The sequence below is a fragment of the Siphateles boraxobius genome, unplaced genomic scaffold, assembly GCF_051911475.1.
Source record: "Siphateles boraxobius isolate OS27281-9 unplaced genomic scaffold, OSU_SipBor_1 6, whole genome shotgun sequence".
In the NCBI taxonomy this organism is placed as follows: Eukaryota; Metazoa; Chordata; class Actinopteri; order Cypriniformes; family Leuciscidae; genus Siphateles; species Siphateles boraxobius.
Window position 1 is genome coordinate 30,072,786 of NW_027509186.1, and position 22,624 is coordinate 30,095,409.

The 22,624-nt window shown below is 36.0% G+C and overlaps 1 protein-coding gene across 2 annotated transcripts in view; it reads left to right on the top strand.

The window, feature by feature from the left end:
- Positions 1 to 1,546: 1,546 nt before the first annotated feature.
- hip1 (huntingtin interacting protein 1) overlaps positions 1,547 to 22,624 on the top strand; it is a 49,707-nt gene continuing 28,629 nt past the window's right edge. Inside the window, exon 1 of one of the 2 annotated variants that reach the window (XM_077208824.1) lies at positions 1,547 to 1,977. In XM_077208824.1, the coding sequence (XP_077064939.1) occupies positions 1,858 to 1,977 (120 nt within the window). In that variant the 5' untranslated portion in view covers positions 1,547 to 1,857. Of the gene's footprint in view, positions 1,978 to 15,937; positions 16,415 to 22,624 lie in introns of those variants that run through there. The other variant, XM_077208825.1, reaches the window with a different exon arrangement.

The following is a 22,624-nucleotide window of genomic DNA, read 5'->3' on the forward strand; positions in this document are numbered from 1 at the left end:
AGAGTGAAGTCTTGGTCTGTGACCTGAGTGATCATTATCTTCTCTGCTGTCAGCACAGGATGCCAGCCGCAGTCAACACCATAATGTAAGCAGAGGAACCTCGAAAACCAAAAGATCTTGATTGCTTTACTTTAATATGAAGGGGGAAAACATTTACTTTCAGAACACTGCAATACACGAGCACACGTTGCAGACTTTCGAGTATTTATGTGCACTATCCTAAATAGTGCTATTGACCCAATGTAACGTGTCTTGTGTCTATACTGACACTATCTGACATGACACTTTAAGTGCGTGTTTTGTTCTGCTGATTCAAAATCATATTCATTTTAACAAGCCCCACACTATGACCTAGTCTGGCATGCATTTTAAGACCGACCACATCATAATGAATGATGACTAAGAAATTTTGTAAGATTAGAAATGAAATGTATATATTTTATAAATAAGCCTGATATAACAATATGAACTCCATGGCTATAAAAGCTCCAGGCTTTTATAGCCATGGCTCCAAGCTTCCCTCTTGATCACTGTAATTTTTTCTTATTTATTATATTGCCGGTATATTGTGTTTCTTATTTGACCTTATTTGTGTTGATATATTTGTTATACTTGTATTTATCTTTATTTGTAAATGTATTCATTGCTCATTTTTTCTTTCTTTCAGTCAGTCTGTGTCACTGTCCTTGTGTGGTTTTCCAAACCCTGTAAAATTTGTATATCTTAGTTTGTGTTAGATTACAACATCCTAAATGTATCAATCTGCCATCCAGTATAAACAATTTGACAGGATGGTTTTGATTAATGCGGTCTAATTGCATGTGTTTCAGTGTTTCTTGTTTACTTTTACAAGCCGCCACTATGATTATGGGACATGGGTTGGTTGGTTGGTTGAGTGGGTGGGTGGTTGGTTGGCACATATAACCTGCTTAACTTCGAAATGAAACAAAAACAAGTTAAAGATAGATATGGGCCTCAGAAAGGAGAACGTCAAGTTGAAATGTTTATTATTAACACAAGGCCCCTCTGTTTCAGTTCTCTAAAATATGCATGTAAGTAAATGTGCTAAGTTTGAAAAAGACTTGTACATGTGCACAAAAAAATAATTAATCAAATACACTATATTATTAAATAATAAAATAAAATAAATAAAAAACATTGTTTATGTTATAGGCCTATTTATCATTCAACCCGTTTCATGCATTGGTTCAAATGTGTATTTGATAAATATGATTGATACCTAAACCTTATTATTATCTGTAACTTTTGTCCCATTAAACTTTTTTTTTTTACTGTGCTTAATTATTATTATACATTTACATTTTTTCATTTTTATTTGTTTTTTTTTAGTTTCGTGATTGTTTTACTGTTATACCAAAAACACGCTATTAAAAAGCAGATAAAATCAAATAAATCTGAGAAATACTCATAGTAATATTCACTGAGAAAGATTCTGTGTGAGTAAAACGTGTGTATCCAGATAACTGATTTGAAGGGCGGGAGCTCATGATTTTCCTTCAGTCAGTGTGTGGGAGCGCTGGGAGGAGTCTTTGACAGTCTCTGCTTTTGCTTGAGTTGATTTGTATAGTATATCGCGCGAACTGACGCCGTGTTTTCGCTGTTTTACAGATCTGTGGTTGCGCGAGGAGTTGCATGTTTTGCACGCTCCCGAGTAGACAGCGGATAGCACTGGAATGATATTCATGGGCGGTGGACGTAGAAAATGACCTTTTGTGATAACGACGAGGGGTTGGATTTTTCGTGCTCATCACTAGATTCAATCACGTTATATTGCACTCTATTTATGTTGATTTAAGAAGTCTCCGTCGCTCGCGCTGTTTGGATTTTTTTTCCAGAATGGACCGCGTCAAGAGTTCCATGCAGCAAGTCCCCAACCCGATTCCTAAAGTGCTCAGCCGTCGCACTGGTGGTGCCAACAGTTTGGAAGCTGAAAAGGAAAACTTCGAGCGTAGTCAGGTAACGTTAAGGAACTGTAATCACCGCTGGGCAAGTTTTTTTTTTTTATGCAGCCAATGCATCGCCAACAAGCTCTTCGTATTGCAACCCATTTTTACAATCATTCCTTAAAAATAACTAGTATGTGTTTTTGTTACTAACTTACTAGTACTTTTTTTTAAATTACTAGTATTGCGATGGGCTAATGTCTAGTAACTATTCCAATATTTTAGATTTTTATAGTACTTGCTACCAGTTGTTGTTAAGCAAGCTATTTTCTTATCTCAGTAGTTACGTGTGTGTTTGCTGGTCAGAACTTTATAGTTAAATTAAAGTCTTACAATTGAGATTTAAAAATTTAACAAACTATTTATAAATAATCTAATATATTCTTATAGTATACTATATTCAAGTAGTAGGAACTGAAATTGATGGTACCAGCAACAAATGGAATTCAAACTATCCTAAGGTGAATAATTGAAACCCCACTCACAGATCTTGAGTGAATTAAGACAAAAAAAGCTATATTTGTTACGAGAAATAATTAAATATTGACTTGTATAGAATGATTATGATCTAGTGACTACTTAAATATAGATGTTTGTCAATATTGGAATGTAAAAAATGATTTTTTAAAGTTTTAGGTAAAGCAAAGATTATTTGGGGGTATGGTTATGGCTAGTTCACTTTTAATTCAGTGTATTACTTGCCATCTCTTTGTAATTATTTGTGAAATTTACTAGTAATTTCTGAGTGAATTTTGTCTTCAAGTAAATCCCACACAATTTTTTTCAGTGTAATGGTATCTTATAAATTGAAAAAGGTCACTATTGGATTAATACTAATAATTAAAAGTAGTAGTAACTAGGGATGCACCTTTCACTGATATGAAAATTTTGGCCAATACTGATAGCTGATAATTCTTTATAGCTACTTGAAAGCTAATAACCGATATATTGGCCAATAATTCTAAATCCAAATTTTTAGATACATTTAGAGAGCCTGATTATAAAAACAAAAGTGTCATCATTAAAATCCATGTCCCAAGCACACAATTATAATGGTGTTCTCATTATAATTTTATGTAGCTTATATGACAGACTTGCGCTGCCCATATTACACTTAACTGAATTTTCCTTTTTGAATTGATTCCAATAATATTTCAAGCAATTCAAAACCATCATGGCAAACAGTGCACATCTGAAATGTCTTAGCTGAAGGAAATAATAATCCATTATTTATCGGCTTTAAGTTATCGACCAAATTTTCTTATCGTGCTGATAACGATAACATTATATATATCGATATATCGTGCATCCCTATTAGTAGCACAATTAATTATTCACATCTTTAAAAAAATATCTTGCTAGCTAAATATTATTGTGAGTGTGACTGTGAGCTAAAACAAACTATGTTATGGAGCAAAGTAGGTAGTCAGAAATTGCATTATTTGTTTTTAATTTAATGTATCATTAAATCAAGCTAACCTGCATGCTTTATAAGAGATCACTGTCTGATATGATGTTGAAATGTGAAGCTATTGGAAGTGTTTTTTTGCTTTGAGTTCAAAGAACTTTACCCCATAGTGTTTACTTGTCAGGGTACACAATTTTTGATGCCTGAAGCTCCGTGTTTTTTCCAGATCATAAAATTAATATTTAATTGTGCACATGCAACCTGTCATGTTTACAGAACGATAATTGATGGCCTTTTAAATTCAGCTTTCAGTTCAGTGAACCTTTGCCCATATCACACCTTTCTTTTATCAGTACTTATTCTAGTGTCATTGATTTAGGACAGGAACAAAGTTCTACCTGGTACTCCTTCAGTCACCACTTATAGGTAGTGGTTTGCAAAGTGCCATTAAGAATTCATGCACACTTTTTTCATCAAATGATATTAATGCACATTATAAGATGTTTAGCTCATTATTATGAGACTGTTTCAAAATCAAAGAGGTCCTCTGTGACTGAGTCTTGTTTCCAAATAGCACTAAAACCAAGGTGCTGTGTTTGATGGTCATGCATTTTGGTTCTTGCCATTAGCCTATGGTGTATTTCGATGGGTCTTCAGTCTTGTAGAGAAAAATAAATAATATCTTGTTTATCGTGACCTTTTTTAAATTGCACATTGAATTATGTCGTCAGTGTCTGGATGCTTGAGCCTTATAGTGTGTTATGAAGTATGGAGAAATGCATTCTCATTGTTCGTGCACTCTTCTCACTTCTCTGGGGGTCTTTGCCCTCCCCATCCAGAGATAGCTATCACGAAAAGTAGGTCACATGAATGAAGCTGCAACCGACTGCCCTACTGGTGGGTTTCAGAGTGTTTGAAAACAGCATGACCTCGTTTTTGCAGAGATTTCTTGAGACTGGGCTGGTGGAGGCAACTAAAATTTGCTTAATTTCTGGTTTCATAACAATGTCTGCAATATGCGGCATAATGTTTGATTCAAGTGTTTGATTCATAGTTCAGTCCTCCTGTTTACAACTAGGACAGTGACATGGATTAGTGAGACTCATGTGACGCATGTATGTATGCGCTCTTGAACTCCTTTAGGACCGCTCTCTGGGTCAGACTCAGAAACGTGAGTTAAGTTCATTTCCTCATTTTAGAACTGATTTCATCAATTTGATTTGGAAGCTTAAAGTCCCCCTGCAGTCAATCATTTTATCCCTGAAAACTAATCTTTGAAAATCAACTTAAATAAAAAAAAATTTCAGTGAAAATAATTTCTTCATGCCTTAAAGCTACAGTCTGTAACATTTTTTTGTGTTCAAAATTTACAAAATGTATATAATACGCGAGTACATCATGAATTCATTTTCCAAAGTCGTGTTTTTGTCTTATCCTGAATCACTACGGTAAACCTATTATAAGTGTTTATATTTAGACTATTTTAGACTGGTTTGGGTTGTACCGCTGCGGAGTAGCCCTGTACCTGCGTGACTCGTCATTGATATTTATATAGATATAAACAAAGCGAAGTAGCTCCGGCTACAATGTTCTTCCGCAAGACTCATGCAGTTCTGTTTAACCGCTAGAGCGCCAAAAGTTACGGACTGCAGCTTTTATATACCTTGAATGAAAAATACCTTTGCTTATTTAAGTATTTGCGGTACCATGAATATGCAAATGAGTCCCCGCATCCACTCAATCACACAAGCTCGGACTACCTGATCCACTCGGTCAGCTATAGTAAATGCTACACAGTGGCAAGTGGAAATAATGGATTAATTCATCCATGTATGTTTGAACCGGAAACTGATGAAGAAGAGGAAGAGCGAATTATACAGGCAGTGTGTATTATAACGCTCCAATGTGTATTTGTGTTTGCGCTCTGGAGAACATCAAATGTTTCAATTTATTACGTGTTTTTGCAGCGTTGAGCAATGTTGATCTCTTGAACACAGTGACCAATCAAGAATGTTTAATTTAGTCAGAATTCATTCACATTCAAATGGCTGGAGTTCTTGTTTGCGCTGAATTCTGCCCGCTCGCGATTCCTCTCATGAAAAAAGTATTATGAAGTGACACAATGTAAATAAGAAATTCATTGTGCAATGTAGACAACTTCATTGATTATAACAGAATTTTGTGAGATCATGATCTGAGATGAGTGATAGATTTTTAGTGATTATTAATGTCTTTTCACACATTCTAGGCTATATATAATCCGTTCAGAAATTAAATATACAGTAATTGATATGATTAGCCTTTGGCTTGAGAACGTTATCAATGTTAAATAATGTGTTGCTGATGTTACACAAACCATGTTCCCATTCCACAAACCTAAAAATCCGTATCATTAAAAATAGGGCTGAAACGATTCCTCGAGTTACTCGAGTTACTCGATTACAAAAATTCCTTGAGGCAAAAACTCTGCCTCGAAGCCTCGTTAAATTCCTATGACGCGCACTATACGCGCGGCGCAGGGATTTGATTGTTTCAGACGGACCGTTTATTCACACGGACCTGTTCAGGAAGCATATATTTTGAATTTAGTTGGCGCGATGGCGGAGAATAAATATGTAAATAAACGGCAGAAATTGTCTAAAGTTTGGATCATTACACACTTAATTCACTTAATACACTTAACTCGCTGAAACAAGGTAACGTAGTCTAAGCCTATTGATGTTCGCTGATTTTAATCCCATACTGTATTTGTAGCGATGTCGTGATGCGGTTTGACTAGATATGATTTTTAGCTTTGATGACATTTTTAAGTAGTAAACGTAACTATCAGGTTCAATTGCAAGAGAGAATAGCCTAAAAAAAGAACCCCTACACACACACACACACACACACACACACACACACACACACACACACACACACACACACACACACACACACACACACACACACACACACACACACACACACACACACACACACACACACACACACACACACACCAGTCAGACCAATTGCAGCAATGCATCACATATGCTTAAACTTTTATGTAAGTTAGCCACGCAAGAATAATTTCAGCATGCATTCACTGTACACACCGCAACGTGATGGAGGAACAAATATTGTATTCCACTCTTTGCTTTGCACATGGTTTGTATTTCACGTCTGCCAAATAGTTACAAACAACAACAAAAAATTAAAGTCCCCAGCCTGTTGGTTTTTAATAAAGATTCGGGGTACTCATTTTTCAGTTAAAAAGCACGGAACAAAAAGTGCGTCAGCTTGCGTGTTCAACAAGTCACGTTACAGCTCTTCTTCAGCGTTAAACTACCAAAATACACAAATATGCTTAGATGCTTAGAGTGGTTATATTATAACATCTTAAAGGAAAATTCACATATGAGATAGCTTTATAACTTGCATACTATATAACTTATAGTATATAACTTATAACAGCTTTAACTGAAATAGACACAAGTTTAATATAACTATTCTGTTAATAAAACACACGAAAAAAATATCCGATTACTCGATTAATCGATTGATTAAGTGCTAGATTAATCGATTACAAAAAGAATCGATAGCTGCAGCCCTAATTAAAAATAATTATAGGAAAAGCACTGATCCACACATTGATGAGATTGGTTATAAGTTTGTGAAGGCAGGTTTCAAACCACGTTTTTTAGACTGTCTTTGGTACACTGCAGTTATAAGAAGAAAATACTCAGCAATGGTGTTGACTGAATTTGCACACGGTTTGTCTTAAAGCACCACACAGACAAACAACATGAAAAACTTGATTTTCACCAAAGGGGGTTCTTTAACTATAAAGCCTAAAATGAACGCTCATATCTAAAAAAATAATACTTCAAACAGCACAAACTGATCTGGTCTCAGTAGGAAATGCTTTTGTGAGCAGTTCTTATCAGCTAGTTTGCCCGGAGGAAGTCTGATCCCATAATATCCCATCTCTTTTCTGCTCTTGGAACGCTATGTTTAGATTAATGAGCCTTCTGTGGTTTGAGTTCAGCCTGTTTTAAAATGAGAGGATGTTAGTGTGGTTCTCTGTAATGACATGAGCATGGCTTGCCTTGTGGCTGGGTGTTAGAAGACTAGGGTCTACTTATCTTTAGGTCTATATGGAGGAAATCTAAGCAGGGAAGCTTTGTTGTGGTCGGAGTCTAGCAGAGGGACATCCGGCCAGCCTCGGAGTCAGAATCTACGCCGATGAAATAACATGTTAAGCTAGTGTTGACAAAATAAGTCATCTGCAAATCTAGTAAACATCCTGCAGAACATTTTGCATGAGGCAAAGTTCAAGATAGTCAATATGAAAGTGAAGTAAAGTTGACCGCATATACTTTTGGTTTACCTGTGCACATTTTTAAAAAATAGAATCGTTAATGAAAATAAGGGGTGTATTGGTACTCAAAAATGACGGTTCGGTACAGCAAGGGGGAAAATTGAATTGGTTTTGGAAAAAAATAGTGTTTTTTACTACATGCACAAAGAAGTTCCACATGTGAAGCGGTACATGTGTGTACCAAACCAATACCAACTCTGTACAGAAAGTTTTGGTATAAATATAATGTGTACTAATACACCCCTCTTGAGTGTGTAAGGAATAATTGATGACCGTACGGAGTCGTTTATTCAACTTATATTGTGCCTTAGATTAATTTGCCTTAGAACTAGGGCTAACATGATTCATCAAGTTACTTGATTACAAAAATTCCTCGAGGCAAAAACTCTGTCTCGAAGCCTCGTTAAATTCCTATGACGCGCACTATACGCGCGGCGCAGGGATTTGATTGTTTCACACGGACCGTTTATTCACACGGACCTGTTCAGGAAGCATATATTTTGAATTTAGTTGGCGCGATGGCGGAGAATAAATATGTAAATAAACGGCAGAAATTTTCTAAAGTGTGGAATCATTACACACTTAATTCACTTAATACACTTAACTCGCTGAAACAAGGTAACGTAGTCTAAGCCTATTGATGTTCGCTGATTTTAATCCCATACTGTATTTGTAGCGATGTCGTGATGCGGTTTGACTAGATATGATTTTTAGCTTTGATGACATTTTTAAGTAGTAAACGTAACTATCACGTTCAATTGCAAGAGAGTATAGCCTAAAAAAAGAACCCCTTCACACACACACACACACACACACACGCCAGTCAGACCAATTGCAGCAATGCATCACATATGCTTAAACTTTAATGTAGCCAAGCAACAATAATTTCAGCATGCTTTCACTGTAACGTTACACACCGGAACGTGATGGAGGAACAAATATTGTATTGCAGTCTTTGCGAGACCTTGTTTGTATTACACGTCTGCCAAATAGTTACAGACAACAACAAAAAATTAAAGTCCCCAGCCTGTTGGTTTTTAATAAAGATTCGGAGTACTCATTTTTCAGTTAAAATGCACGGAACAAAAAGTGCGTCAGCTTTTACTGTGTGTTCAACAAGTCACGTTACAGCTCTTCTTCAGCGTTAAACTACCAGAATACACAAATATGCTTAGAGTGGTTATATTATAACATCTTAAAGGAAAATTCACATATGAGATAGCTTTATAACTTGCATACTATATAACTTACAGTATATAACTTAAAACAGCTTTAACTGAAATAGACACAAGTTTAATATAACAATTCTGTTAATAAAACTCACACAAAAAAATATCCGATTACTTGATTAATCGTTCGATTAAGTGCTAGATTAATCGATTACAAAAAGAATCGATAGCTGCAGCCCTACTTAGAACATTCATCAACCAATCAGATTCCAGCATTCAACAGCCCCGTAGTATAATACTAATTGTCTTTTCCTATGAAACTATTTTCCTTTTCTGCTAATGTCACTTAGACCAAAAGAAAAATGTTTTAGCAAACTTGCATTCAGGTTTTCTTCAATACTTTTATGTAACACCTACTTTTTTTTCTGTCAAAATTAAAGCCTGGTGGTTTAACGTTTCCTGACAGCCATAGATATTACTGTAGAAATTTTACAGTTGTACACTTGTACTGTCTGTAAAATAAAATTATTAAATTTTTCTTAGGGCTGCGCCTAATAGTCAACTTAACGTTAGCTAGCCGGTGAATAGAGGATTGGCCGACAACATTTTAATTGGTCGGTAAGGCTAGTTTCAGAAAAAAAAACTGGACAGGAAGTGGCGATGTCACGCAGTCTGTGATGGACTGATCGTTAACTTGGCTGGTCCATGTGGTAATTATGTCGGTCAGGTTATGTCAAATTATGTCAAATCCAAACGTAGATAAATGTGCGCTAATATTAGGTGGATATCCAAGTGTTTGTGCGGAGTGTGGAAACTAAATTAAACCGGCTCATCCACAATACTGTGGAGATGATGAATCAGCGTCGCAAATTTCATCTTTGCAGACAACACTGACTCAGAAAACACTAGTTTAATTATAAATTATTAAAATGTTGTGTCACTGCGGCAAGCTGTAGATTTAAAGGCTCATTATTATGATTTAGTATTTCTCTCTAATGTGGAACAATGTTAGCAATGTTATGGATAATATTCTTTCTCAGACCTAAACTCAATCCATTTTCTGATGCCCCCTCCCCAGTAGGCCTATATATTTAAGTAATTAAATAATATCATAAATGTGATTTAATGGCTTGAATAAACAAGTGCCAGTTGAATTTTTGGTTGGGCACAGCCCTAAGTTTTCTCAATCCATCTGTGATATTTTAGGGTGTTTTCACACTTGTAATTCAGTTCTTTAAGTGCAGACCAAAAAAGAAAATGATACATTTAGTCTTGGTTCATTTAGCGATCAGACTGTCATTTTTAAGACCAAACATAAAGATACAAAAAAAACCCTTATATTTAAAAAAAAAATATATATATATTAATATATATATTAAAAAAGACTTATATTTTGTGACAGAACTTACCAAACGTCTAAAACAATGCTGTGTGCGGGGACGCACTTATAAAATGTGTAAAAGGAGTCAAAACAGCGGCAGGAATTCCTCCATTGCGCACAAACAAAGATCTGCTGCAAGGAGACGGCATTTTCAACACCTATACCAAACTGTAATGGGCAATGTAGTTCCTATGACGAAAAACCAAGTATGGTCGAGCATTCCGTCCTTTTAAGGGTTGCATCTTGTGTCATCACATCCTGTTTTTGGTTCGTTTAGTTATCTTTGGTCCATGTTGCGTTCATATTTCATTTTCGAACTGCACCAGAGTTCGTTTGGAAGCGGACCGAGACCCACATTTTCGTCGCTCTCGGCCTGCTTGTTTGGTGCGCACCAAGGTTCGGAGGGCCGCGCTCACACCGGTTCACACACTCATTCAAATCAACCGCACTAACAGAGCAATCGCACCAGAGTTCGTTTTAATGAAACCACACTTGCCAAGTGTGAACGTACCCTTACAGTGAAATTTTATTTTTTGGTCACTTTAATGCAAATTTAGGCAATTCTGTTTCTATTATTTCCATTTCTTCTCCTTTAAAGCAGTTAAGTTTATGACCCTGCATCTCTTGTGCTTGTGTTCCTTCCTGTGCTGGTACCGTGCCCGTGGAGGAATTCTCGGGAGGAGCCTAATCTTGCCCCACTCTGTTTTTCCAGGACTCACCCACACCGAGCCAGACAGTCGTAATCTTGCCTCCCTTTAAGCAGCCAATCTCTACATTCTGCGTGTCACTTCCTCCATCTACAGTAGTTGCAATATCCTTGTACTATTTTTCTTTTTCTGATTTAAGTATTTACCTATTTCTCAGCTTTAAAAAGTTTAAAGTAAGTTTTCACACTCTTTCAGTCTCGTGTGTTGACATTTACTCTAGCTCCTCCTGTGGTGTAGAGGGTGAGGAGGGTTTGTCGGGGTCATCGACAGCACGAGGGCATGTATGAAAAGCCCTTAGACAGCAGAACACACGGGCCCTGGCCTGTGGCCTCCGTTCGCTCGCTGTGGATTAAAAATCCTATGCAGTTTGGCGGGCAGCCAGATGCCTGTGCCAGAAACAGTGTCCGGGTCATACTGCTGTCAAACAGACCAATTAATGCATCTAATGCAGGGAATGTGGTCATAATAGATGCTGATTGTTGATTATTATTTTACGTCTCTACCAAATTGTGTGTACAGAACAGGTTTTTTTTAAAAAAAAATTACATAGCCTAACTTTTAATGCAAAGTATGATGATCAAATATGATGATCCTCTTATGGTGGACCCTCTTACTAAAGTATAAAAACAACACAAAAAAATATATATATATATTCTTGTATTCAGACCCATTTACAGTAAATTTATGTTTTTTTTAAACGGATACAATGAAGTATAAAAGATTAGACTAAGAATATATATATACAGGTCCTTCTCAAAAAATTAGCATATTGTGATAAAGTTAATTATTTTCCATAATGTAATGATAAAAATTAAACTTTCATATATTTTAGATTCATTGCACACCAACTGAAATATTTCAGGTCTTTTATTGTTTTAATACTGATGATTTTGGCATACAGCTCATGAAAACCCAAAATTCCTATCTCAAAAAATTAGCATATCATGAAAAGGGTCTCTAAACGAGCTATTAACCTAATCAACTGAATCAACTAATTAACTGTAAACACCTGCAAAAGATTCCTGAGGCTTTTAAAAACTCCCAGCCTGTTTCATTACTCAAAACCGCAATCATGGGTAAGACTGCCGACCTGACTGCTGTCCAGAAGGCCATCATTGACACCCTCAAGCAAGAGGGTAAGACACAGAAAGAAATTTCTGAACAAATATGCTGTTCCCAGAGTGCTGTATCAAGGCACCTCAGTGGGAAGTCTGTGGGAAGGACAAGTGTGGCAAAAAACGCTGCACAACGAGAAGAGGTGACCGGACCCTGAGGAAGATTGTGGAGAAGGGCCGATTCCAGACCTTGGGGGACCTGCGGAAGCAGTGGACTGAGTCTGGAGTAGAAACATCCAGAGCCACCGTGCACAGGCGTGTGCAGGAAATGGGCTACAGGTGCCGCATTCCCCAGGTCAAGCCACTTTTGAACCAGAAACAGCGGCAGAAGCGCCTGACCTGGGCTACAGAGAAGCAGCACTGGACTGTTGCTCAGTGATCCAAAGTACTTTTTTCGGATGAAAGCAAATTTTGCATGTCATTCGGAAATCAAGGTGCCAGAGTCTGGAGGAAGACTGGGGAGAATGAAATGCCTGAAGCCCAGTGTCAAGTACCCACAGTCAGTGATGTCAGCTGCTGGTGTTGGTCCACTGTGTTTTATCAAGGGCAGGGTCAATGCAGCTAGCTATCAGAAGATTTTGGAGCACTTCATGCTTCCATCTGCTGAAAAGCTTTATGGAGATGAAGATTTCATTTTTCAGCACGACCTGGCACCTGCTCACAGTGCCAAAACCACTGGTAAATGGTTTACTGACCATGGTATTACTGTGCTCAACTGGCCTGCCAACTCTCCTGACCTGAACCCCATAGAGAATCTGTGGGATATTGTGAAGAGAAAGTTGAGAGACGCAAGACCCAACACTCTGGATGAGCTTAAGGCCGCTATCGAAGCATCCTGGGCCTCCATAACACCTCAGCAGTGCCACAGGCTGATTGCCTCCATGCCACGCCGCATTGAAGCAGTTATTTCTGCAAAAGGATTCCCGACCAAGTATTGAGTGCATAACTGAACATAATTATTTGAAGGTTGACTTTTTTTTGTATTGAAAACACTTCTTTTATTGGTCGGATGAAATATGCTAATTTTTTGAGATAGGAATTTTGGGTTTTCATGAGCTGTATGCCAAAATCATCAGTATTAAAACAATAAAAGACCTGAAATATTTCAGTTGGTGTGCAATGAATCTAAAATATATGAAAGTTAAATTTTTATCATTACATTATGGAAAATAATGAACTTTATCATAATATGCTAATTTTTTGAGAAGGACCTGTATATATATTTACACATGCACATTTGTGCTGTCAAATCGATTAATCACGATTAATCGCATCTAACATAAAAGTTTGTTTACAAAATATACAGTGTATATATTATTACGTTTATATATATCATATCATGTATGTCTGTATATGTACACACATATGTATATATATTTATACATATATATATATATATATATATATATATATATATATACACACACACACACACACACACACATATATATATATATATATATATATATATATATATATATATATATATACAGTATATACTATATACACACACACATGTATTATGTAAACACAAACTCTTATGTAAGATGCGATTAATCGATTTGACAGCTCTAAAATATATATATATATATATATATATATATATATATATATATAGACCCGGTCAAGTTATGAAAAATCATTTTATTTTTCTGGTTATTTTTAATTGCTATTCTTGTCTATAAAATAATTCAGCAGCTAGAAATTGCATTTTATGAAGTCTTGAAGTCATGAAAATTCCTTGGTCTAAAGATGTGGGAATCCTGTGGGTAGTAGTAAAGGTCACATTTACACAGTAATGGCGGACACAGTGTGTTTAGATCCACTGTAACGTTATCATTTTTTTATTCATTATCTAAAGTGGGCAGTAAAATTGTTTGTCATTTACCAAGGAGTGTTAGCAGTTTTTCGCGCTTGTGGTCAGTGTGAGATGGACAGACATAGACAGTGTGTGGGCAGTGACTCATTGGCAGTCACACTACACTGTTGTAGCGTCTCTCTGGCTTGAATATACTTGACCAATAAGGCACAGCAGTGTAAACTGTCCCGATGGGCCTACCACACGGTACCAGGAAGTGATTGCCCTTTAAAGAGCATGCTTTGTTTGGACCCCTCCTCCCCATTTTTCCTCCATGAGTGATTTGGGTAAACATTGACTGGTATCATGTCCACATCAACTGATCTTTTTCCCTTTTTTGGATGTCTCTCTAAACAATTGCTTTTTTTGCGATATATTTTATATTGGGGATTTATCCAAGTAAGAAAACAGAAAATCTGAGAATATAATAGATATATAATATCCTAGCATATAATATGGATATACTCAACCGTTCAAAAGTTTGGGGTTGGTAAGATTTTTTTTTAAAGAAATCTCTTATGCTCACCAAGGCTGCATTTACATAGCTACAGTAACAGTATTATCCTAAAATATTATTACTATTTAATTATCTTTTCTTGTATTTTAAAATGTAATTTTAATGTATTCATGTGATGGCAAAGCTGATTGGAAATGCAGCTTTGCCATCATATGAATACATTACACTTTAAAATACATAAAATGAGAATTAAGTTGTAGTACTATTTTACAATTACTCAGTGTCACATGATCCTTCAGAAATCATTCTGATACTGATTTGGTGTAGAAACATTTTGTGATACATTTTTCCCCCAGGATTCTTTGTTGAATAGAAGGTTTACAAGAACAGCATTTAATTACTGTCTTTACTGTCACTTTGATCCATTGTGTCCTTGTACATAAAGGTATTCATTTCTTTAAAAAAAAGAAACTTAAGGACCCTTTTGAACATTAAAGTATTCTAATAGACACATCTGTTTGTGTTCTTATGTTTTTATTTTATTTTATTTTAATTATTTTATGTTTTTTTATATATGCTAAATTATATTTATTTCAGTTTAAATAAATATGAATGGGCCATGGGAACATTAGGTTATCTTAAATTAAATGCATATCATTTAGCAAACAGAATTTACACAAGTTCTGTGGTAAAAAGACTATTTTTGCTTGTCATTTTGTTTTTAGCTTAAAGGCAAATGCAAGTAAAAAACACGTTTTATGAAGTAAGCTCACTTAAGGAGGGTGCATGTTAAAAAGATTTTACCAGAAAAGGTTTTAGAATTTTTAACTTTAAAATATTAATTACTGTTTTTTCGGTTTGCTTGGTTTTTATTTTTACTTTGTTATTCTTGTATGTAATTCAGTTTTTGCCATTGCAGATGCTGACATGGTATTAAATAAAACTATACTACTACTACCAATACCATAAAGTATCAAAACTACTAGTAGTAAACTACTACCAACAGCTAGCAAGTTTTATGTACTGACTAATTTTCTAATAAATGCATAATGATTTATTATTTATATGTTCTTACATATTTCTGTTCTCACTTTACTTAATTAAAACCCTTTGTGTTTAGCTCTCCTGTTTAAAAAACAACTGTTGGGCAAAAAAAAAGATGAAGCTGGTCATTGTCATTCTGCTTCACCTGAGAATCAAAAGTAACCAGATGAGGGCGCCATTGATCAACATTACACACGTCATCATGTGCAGGAGTGTTTTAACTGGAATGTCATCAATCACGTCATATATGCTGCATATCGATGATAACAAGCCTATATCAACTCCCTTAGGCAAACAGTTCTAGATAATGCATCTGTAAATCTGTAGCTACATGGCATAACGCATTATGATTGCAGTGGGTATTTTGTATTATTGCAGTTGAGTTTTAGTGCAGTCTCGTTTCCTTCTGAAAGGAGACAATTTTTTGTCTCGGTATGTCGTATGTGTAAGACCTTTCATCAGTCTTGCGATACAAACATTTCCTCTTCTGTTTCTTTTAAGTGATGTAACATTTCTCAGAAATGTTTAAGTCAAAAGCTGTGGCAAATGACATCAGTGAAGAACTCCTCCTCTAGCATTACAATTTGTTTTTTGTGGTCAGTACCTGTCACATAAGTTACTATTTAGCCCATCGTCTAGCGTTTCCATTGAACGTTTATGACACACGCTCTTTAGGCAGGCAGTGGCTTTTCTAGAGCGTTCTTGAGTCTAGCCATCTGCCAATCGGATCTTCAGCGCGCGAGGAGGACGAGGGGGAAATAGGAGAACGGGAAAGAAAAGAAGAGAGGGACTGTTCGATACAGAAGCGGACACATGTTGAGTTTGCGGACCGTTCCTGCTCCCTCCGCCTCCCTCTGCGGATTCGCAGTCTGCTTTTGATTCCCGAGCAGGGAAACGGTTCACCTTCCCTTCCATAACCCCGTTTGAACTATGGACTCGAATAAAATGGTAGGTGGTCGATGTTGATGTTTAGCGGGTGTTGTGCATCTACACGTTTTGGGGGGTGGGGAGGGATTCGCGCTTGCCTGTTCGCGGGATTGTTTTGTATCGAGGATTTTATAATTTGGAGTAACAGCCCTGTGTTTGTTTACCTTTACCGTGGCGAGCGTTCACTCCTTGGACCGTTACATTTAAACAAGTTGCAGCGATCTCGCTAAATAGTCGTTTGCGCATTTTTAGCCAATTTTGGGCTCGTTTAGTATTTCCCAAAGCATTCCAGGATTTTAGTTAGTCACAGCGAGTGTGCTAATATGTCTTGTCCGTGAGAAATTGCGATTAAATGGACCGCTAATGTCTGAACGTTTAGCCAACAGGAATGCTCGATCAGCTGTTATCTAACGTTAACTTACTTAATGGATAATTCAACCCAAAATACTAATTCTGCAATTTCTTTTTCGCAAAAGCAGATGCTAGATAGAATGAGTTACCATTTACTTTCATTGTATGAAAAAATACTCAATGAATGTAAATGGTGACTGAGACTTTGAGACTACCAGCCCTTAATATTCTTTCTAAGATCACCTTTTGTGTTTGGCAGAAGAAAGTAAGTCATAGAGGTTTGTTACATTGAGTAAGTAATGACAGTCTTTTTTGGTGAACTGTCCTTTTAAATGTGCTGCTAATACAAACTTTGGGGTTTGAGGGTCACACAACTCAGTTGTGTGGACTTAAATGTTAGATTTTGACTCTTGAGTGGCTCTTTTGATTCTTGTAGGATCTGAGACAGTATCTGTACCTTTTTTGGAAACACGATTCACTGTTTTGACTTGACTTGACTTTGACTTGACCCCTCTCTGCTTTGACTCCCAACCTGCTATCAACATTGTATGTGTTATATCTGCTTGTTCTCAAATCCCTCATGTCATGCTCTGCTTGACAATGCTATGAAAACATGTTTTTACTTGAGTGGGGTCCGTGGATCATCACTGGAGATTTGTGTATGTGTATGTGTGTGTTTGTTCAGACCACGATGAGGCTCAATTGAGCTTTATAGAGAGTCAATGATTTATGTAATTTGCAGAGAAGCAGTGATTGTTTTTGATCTGTCTTCTGGGTACACTGAGAGGTTTTGATGTGGCCTCAGAAAGCATCTTGTTAGCAAACTCGTAAAACCCAAGGTTTCTTTCAATAGTGCTGCTGTTACAGCTCTTCAGTCCTTTTGCTCTAAACCAAAAGAACAGTGAGGCCCTTAAAAAACTCCACTTGTCCAACTCAGGTGCGTTTAGTTGGTGACAAAAAAGATGGACCTGAGACTTGATGCATTTCTTTAATACATTTTTTTTAGCTGTTTTTAGTCACCATCTTCATTTATTTTTGTAACTTCTGCATTTGGCAGATGATTTTATCCAAAGGAACTTACAATGTAATGCGCATTTGATCAGTTCATGCATTCTATGGTAACTGAACCAATGAATTTGGAATATTACCACACGATCATCGTCAATATCGGAAAAAATTACAAATATACTCACGTCACATAGCCCCATAGTTACCATACACGTATTTATTCACATACAATAACATGCATTTAATATTTTCTACGGTATTTTGACAGAAATTCGTTTCGGACTGAGACCACCTCTTCAGCTGGGTCTTGGTACGGTTGTTTGGTCCGCACCCGAGTTTGATTGGCCAAAAGATCCGCACCAAGGGGGAAACTAACTTGAGTTCGATTCTATCAGACCAAACAAGACAGGTGTGAATACACACCCTAAGTGAGTGTTAGATGATGGCAAAGGTAATCTAAATGTAAAAATAGGAGAAGTGAGCAAGAATAGAAATATAAGATATTACAATACCCTAGGGCCAGCTTGCGCCAACGCTAACCCTCTTTTGGCGTAATTTTTTTTATCTATTTCTAACTCTAACCTTAAAAAAAAAAAACATTTTTTTTTTCTCATGCAGAACGAATCAGTTCGTTTTTAATCCCTGATTTTAGACAAATTACAAATACATTAAAGCTTGACGTTTAAAAACATTCTTACAATAACCAAATTAAGTTCTGTTCTGTTTCAATTATATTCAACAGCTCTAACTAACCAAAGTAAAACCTTTAACTATTCAATCATTAAATTAAACTAACTGAATTGCAGGTAATCATTAAATAAAGTGCAGCCAAACTCAACATTGTGTTTATAGTGTATGTCGGCAGTGTTGTCTCTTGCAAGGGAAGGGCCGGATATTATATTATAATATATTATAATCGTATATTGCAATATATTTTAAGGCGGTTATTGAAATATTCATTATTCAATGCATTTGTGTTATTGATAATAGTGCATTAATTGAGGATCCTTTTGCATTTGATGTAGATTTGCTTTTGTATTTAGCAGCTGTTTTTGGTCAGAGTAAAAATGTATTCAAATTCAATGTTTTTATTGAAGGATTTTGACAGCTGGATGACGCAGTGTGGGTTAGAAAATTATACCTTCATAAATGCAGACCTGAAAATCAGTTCAACTGGTCATGTATTGCTGCTGCTTAAAAAACTGGTCAATATCAAGTACCCCTTTACATTGGTTTAAAACTGAAGCGACTGCAGTCAGGGTTGTTCAGTGTGATTTTTGTACTCCAGAGTCCTAACTAGGTGTTTACTGAGTGTTCTCTGCGAGAGGAAGTTTGAGTCATATGAGTAATATTTAAAAATTATCTTTAAAAGGAAAGGACAAGTATTTTCGTAACGCAGTACACACAGTTGCCTTTCACTTCAGTGACCTTTAAAAGGGGTGAAGTTGTTTGCAGGAGACTGCGTTAGCTGAAAAAACACGGTGACTAAGCGTGAGCGTCAATCCCCCACTCATCAACATGGCAAGAAAGGAGAAGCGTGTGTATTTTCTTGTAGTGGGTGAGAGAGTTTTGGTATTTTAGGGCGTTCAGACCTGATCTTGAGAACAGACGACCAGCTCAGGAAGTTGAGAGGTATTTTTAGTTCTTTCAACTTTTACACGACGCCTCAGAAAAATCTGAAGAGAAGCTGCAGACCAATACCTATATCAGCAGTGCTTCTTCAGAAGATGGAGCACTTTAAACTGGCAGCCTATTTTCTGAACCCCCTCAAAGTAGGGAGATTACCCAAAATGGGAAGCTGGGAAAGTTGTTTGGGTTGGCTGCAATGGCCTTTAGAGGACTGTGGGTAGAGTCTGCATTCTTCAGTATAGTGGATATGGGAAAGTTAGGGTGATCCAAGATAAAGAAAAGACTTCAGAAGACCCCCATGAAACTACCTCTGAAACTATAGATCATGATCACAATTTGATGACCGGTCCACCCCTAGCATTCGGATTTGACTGTATGGGTCAATAGCTATTTTACCATCCAGAGGTTTGAATTGAATTTTTGCGCAAAATCGAAATGTCTCATAAAACATTTGCAAATAAAGCAGCGTTTTCATGCGTTCAGGAGAACAAAATTGTCGTTTCCTGCGAAATTGGTGCAAAATATCTGTATTAAAAATGGAAGTTGCTGCAATAATGAAAGCCACTGTGGCTGTTTTTTCCTACTTCATAACTGACGAAACTCAAGTAACGCTGTCATAAGTTTTTTTTAATGCGATATCTCAAAATTTGCATAAAAATAAGTGGAAGGAAACATAGCTAATGATGATTTTTTATTTTACCTAGATCCAAGGCTCGATTTGAGGGGGGAAATGATATTAACAAACTATAACTAATAATAACTCTAATTGATCAATAAGAATTCAATATTTTAACATGCTGCGGCTGCGCACAGTCAATCAAGTCATTTTTTTTTACAAGAACCGAATGATATTTCTTTGATTAGCCTAGTGTTTAAGGACATTCACCTGACTGACATAACATTAGATATATTTCTATATTCCTGATGGCAAAGCTGAATTTTCAGCATCATTACTCTAGTCTTCAGTGTCACATGAAAAAGAAACAGTGTCGCAAGAAACATTTCTTATAATTAACGCTGAAAAGAAGTTGTGCTGCTTAATGCTTTTGTGGAAACCGTCATGCATTTTTTGCAGGATTCTTTCTTTGATGAGTAGAATAAACGACTTTTAATATAATAGAAGTAAGGACTAATATTTAAAATAAAATTCTTTGTAACACAAATGTCGTCTTTCGGCAATTCAAATAAAAATATTAATTTCTTTAAAAAAAAAACACTAAAATCCTACCCGCACCAAACTTTTGAACAGTAGTGTTTATATATTTTTTTTTGAAAATAATAGAGATGTGTACACTGGCATGTATTCAAGGAGGAATGTATTAAGACATTTTGTTTTGATGCGCCACATGACATTTTGTTTTTTAAACTGTTTCCTTTTTCTTTATTCTGGGCACTCATACTTGCTACTTATTCACATTCAAGCATCCAATCACCCTCCCCAAAAATATCAAAGTTCAGCAGTTGCACAGTTTGATATATCAATAAACTAGATAATATCCACTAATTATTTCTCATAAGATTCCAGCCTGTATAATTGTGGAGCAGCATGGGTTAAAGGATAAAGCTCAATATGAGGAGAGCTATTTCCTTACAGTCTCTTCTCCAGGCAGATGGGTCACATGAGGACATCTGGCCTTAATATCCCTGTAGTGCATTACTCCCGTCTAAGACCCTATTGATTTGATTGATTTTGTGCTTTTGGCAGTTCTGTGCAACATGATTGTCAGAATGGTTCACAACGCAGATGTTTGCAGATCATCCGTCACATATGCTTTGCTTAACAAGCTTGTGTCAGCTCCATATAGAAATAGTGCTACAGTAATTAAGTGTCTAATGGGTTGATATTGCTGCAGGCGAGGGATTGAATAAACTACTTGTGGCATAACAAGCTGTTAGAAGAGCTTGCTTTGAAATGCAAAAGCAGGATATTTAGTTACTCACTATGGTTATAAGAGAAGAAATAATAAAGCGGTTGCATCGTTGTGTTGGATGACGAGGCATTTCTGAATGCAAATCTCGGTGAATATAATTGTAAATCCAAAATAATTGAGTCCAAAAATTTGATGAATAAAGAAAGTAATACAGAATGGCATGATGATGAGTAAATTGACATTTTTATTTTTTGGTGAACTATCCTTTTTTTTGGTGAACTATCGTATTTGATATGTAGATTTTTAAGGCCTCTAAATAATCAACATGATCAAAATTTAAAAAATACGTAGCCTACACAATCTTCTACATGTCTTCTGTCGTCTGATTGATAGTTTATACTTTAGCAAGTAAAAGTCCTTTTCAGTATAATTGTAAAAACATCCCTTTTCAGGTCGTGGTACGTGTCATTCTGTAAATTTAGTATTAATATACAGGCGAAACTCGAAAAATTGGAATATCGTGAAAAAGTTTGTGTATTTCAGTTATTCAAATTAAAAGGTGAAACTAATATATTTAGTATATAACTATATACATATGCATGATTATACTTTTCAGAGGGCTGACACTGACATTGTTTTTAAAATCCTTTTTTTTTATTGATTTCATGTAATATTCTTATTTTCTGAGATTTTGAATTTGTGGCTTTCATAAGCTTTAAGCCATAATCATCAAAATAATAACTATTGCACTATATTCAAAGTTTTCGAGTTTCACCTGTAATATCAAATAAAAGTAAGCGCAAGTATACATTTTATATTGTTATTAATATTTCCAGATCAAATGTTTTATATACTATACTAATGTTTAGTATTTATTAATACTAAATACAATGTTAGTATGAATGTTAGTTTCATTAATGTTAATCAAACAACAAAATTCTCTCAGCTGAAAGTAAGATGAACACTGACTGCACTGAAGCAACTTTTTAATTTCAACTTTTTAAACAAAGTTTACTTACTTATCCATGCATGTTAAAATATGATCAACCCACAATAAAAACTACAGAGCTTTTGATCATAAAACTAAGCATTTAAATATCAGATATATTATTGGTAGATACTATTGAAGCTTGTTTCTGCCACTGAATATAGAATAAAAAAAAACTTTTTATCTCACAATTCTGACTTTTCTCAGAAGCACTGGCCCAACCAATCCCTAGCATTGAACCCTGTTACTTTTATTAAGTGGTTATCACTTCATCTTATCATTCGCCTGTGCTGTGAGAGAGATGGGTCCGGGATGCCAGTAAATTCACTCGCCAGTGCCAAGGGGCCTGGGCAGCTGGCACAACTCATTCACACAGACTACAAA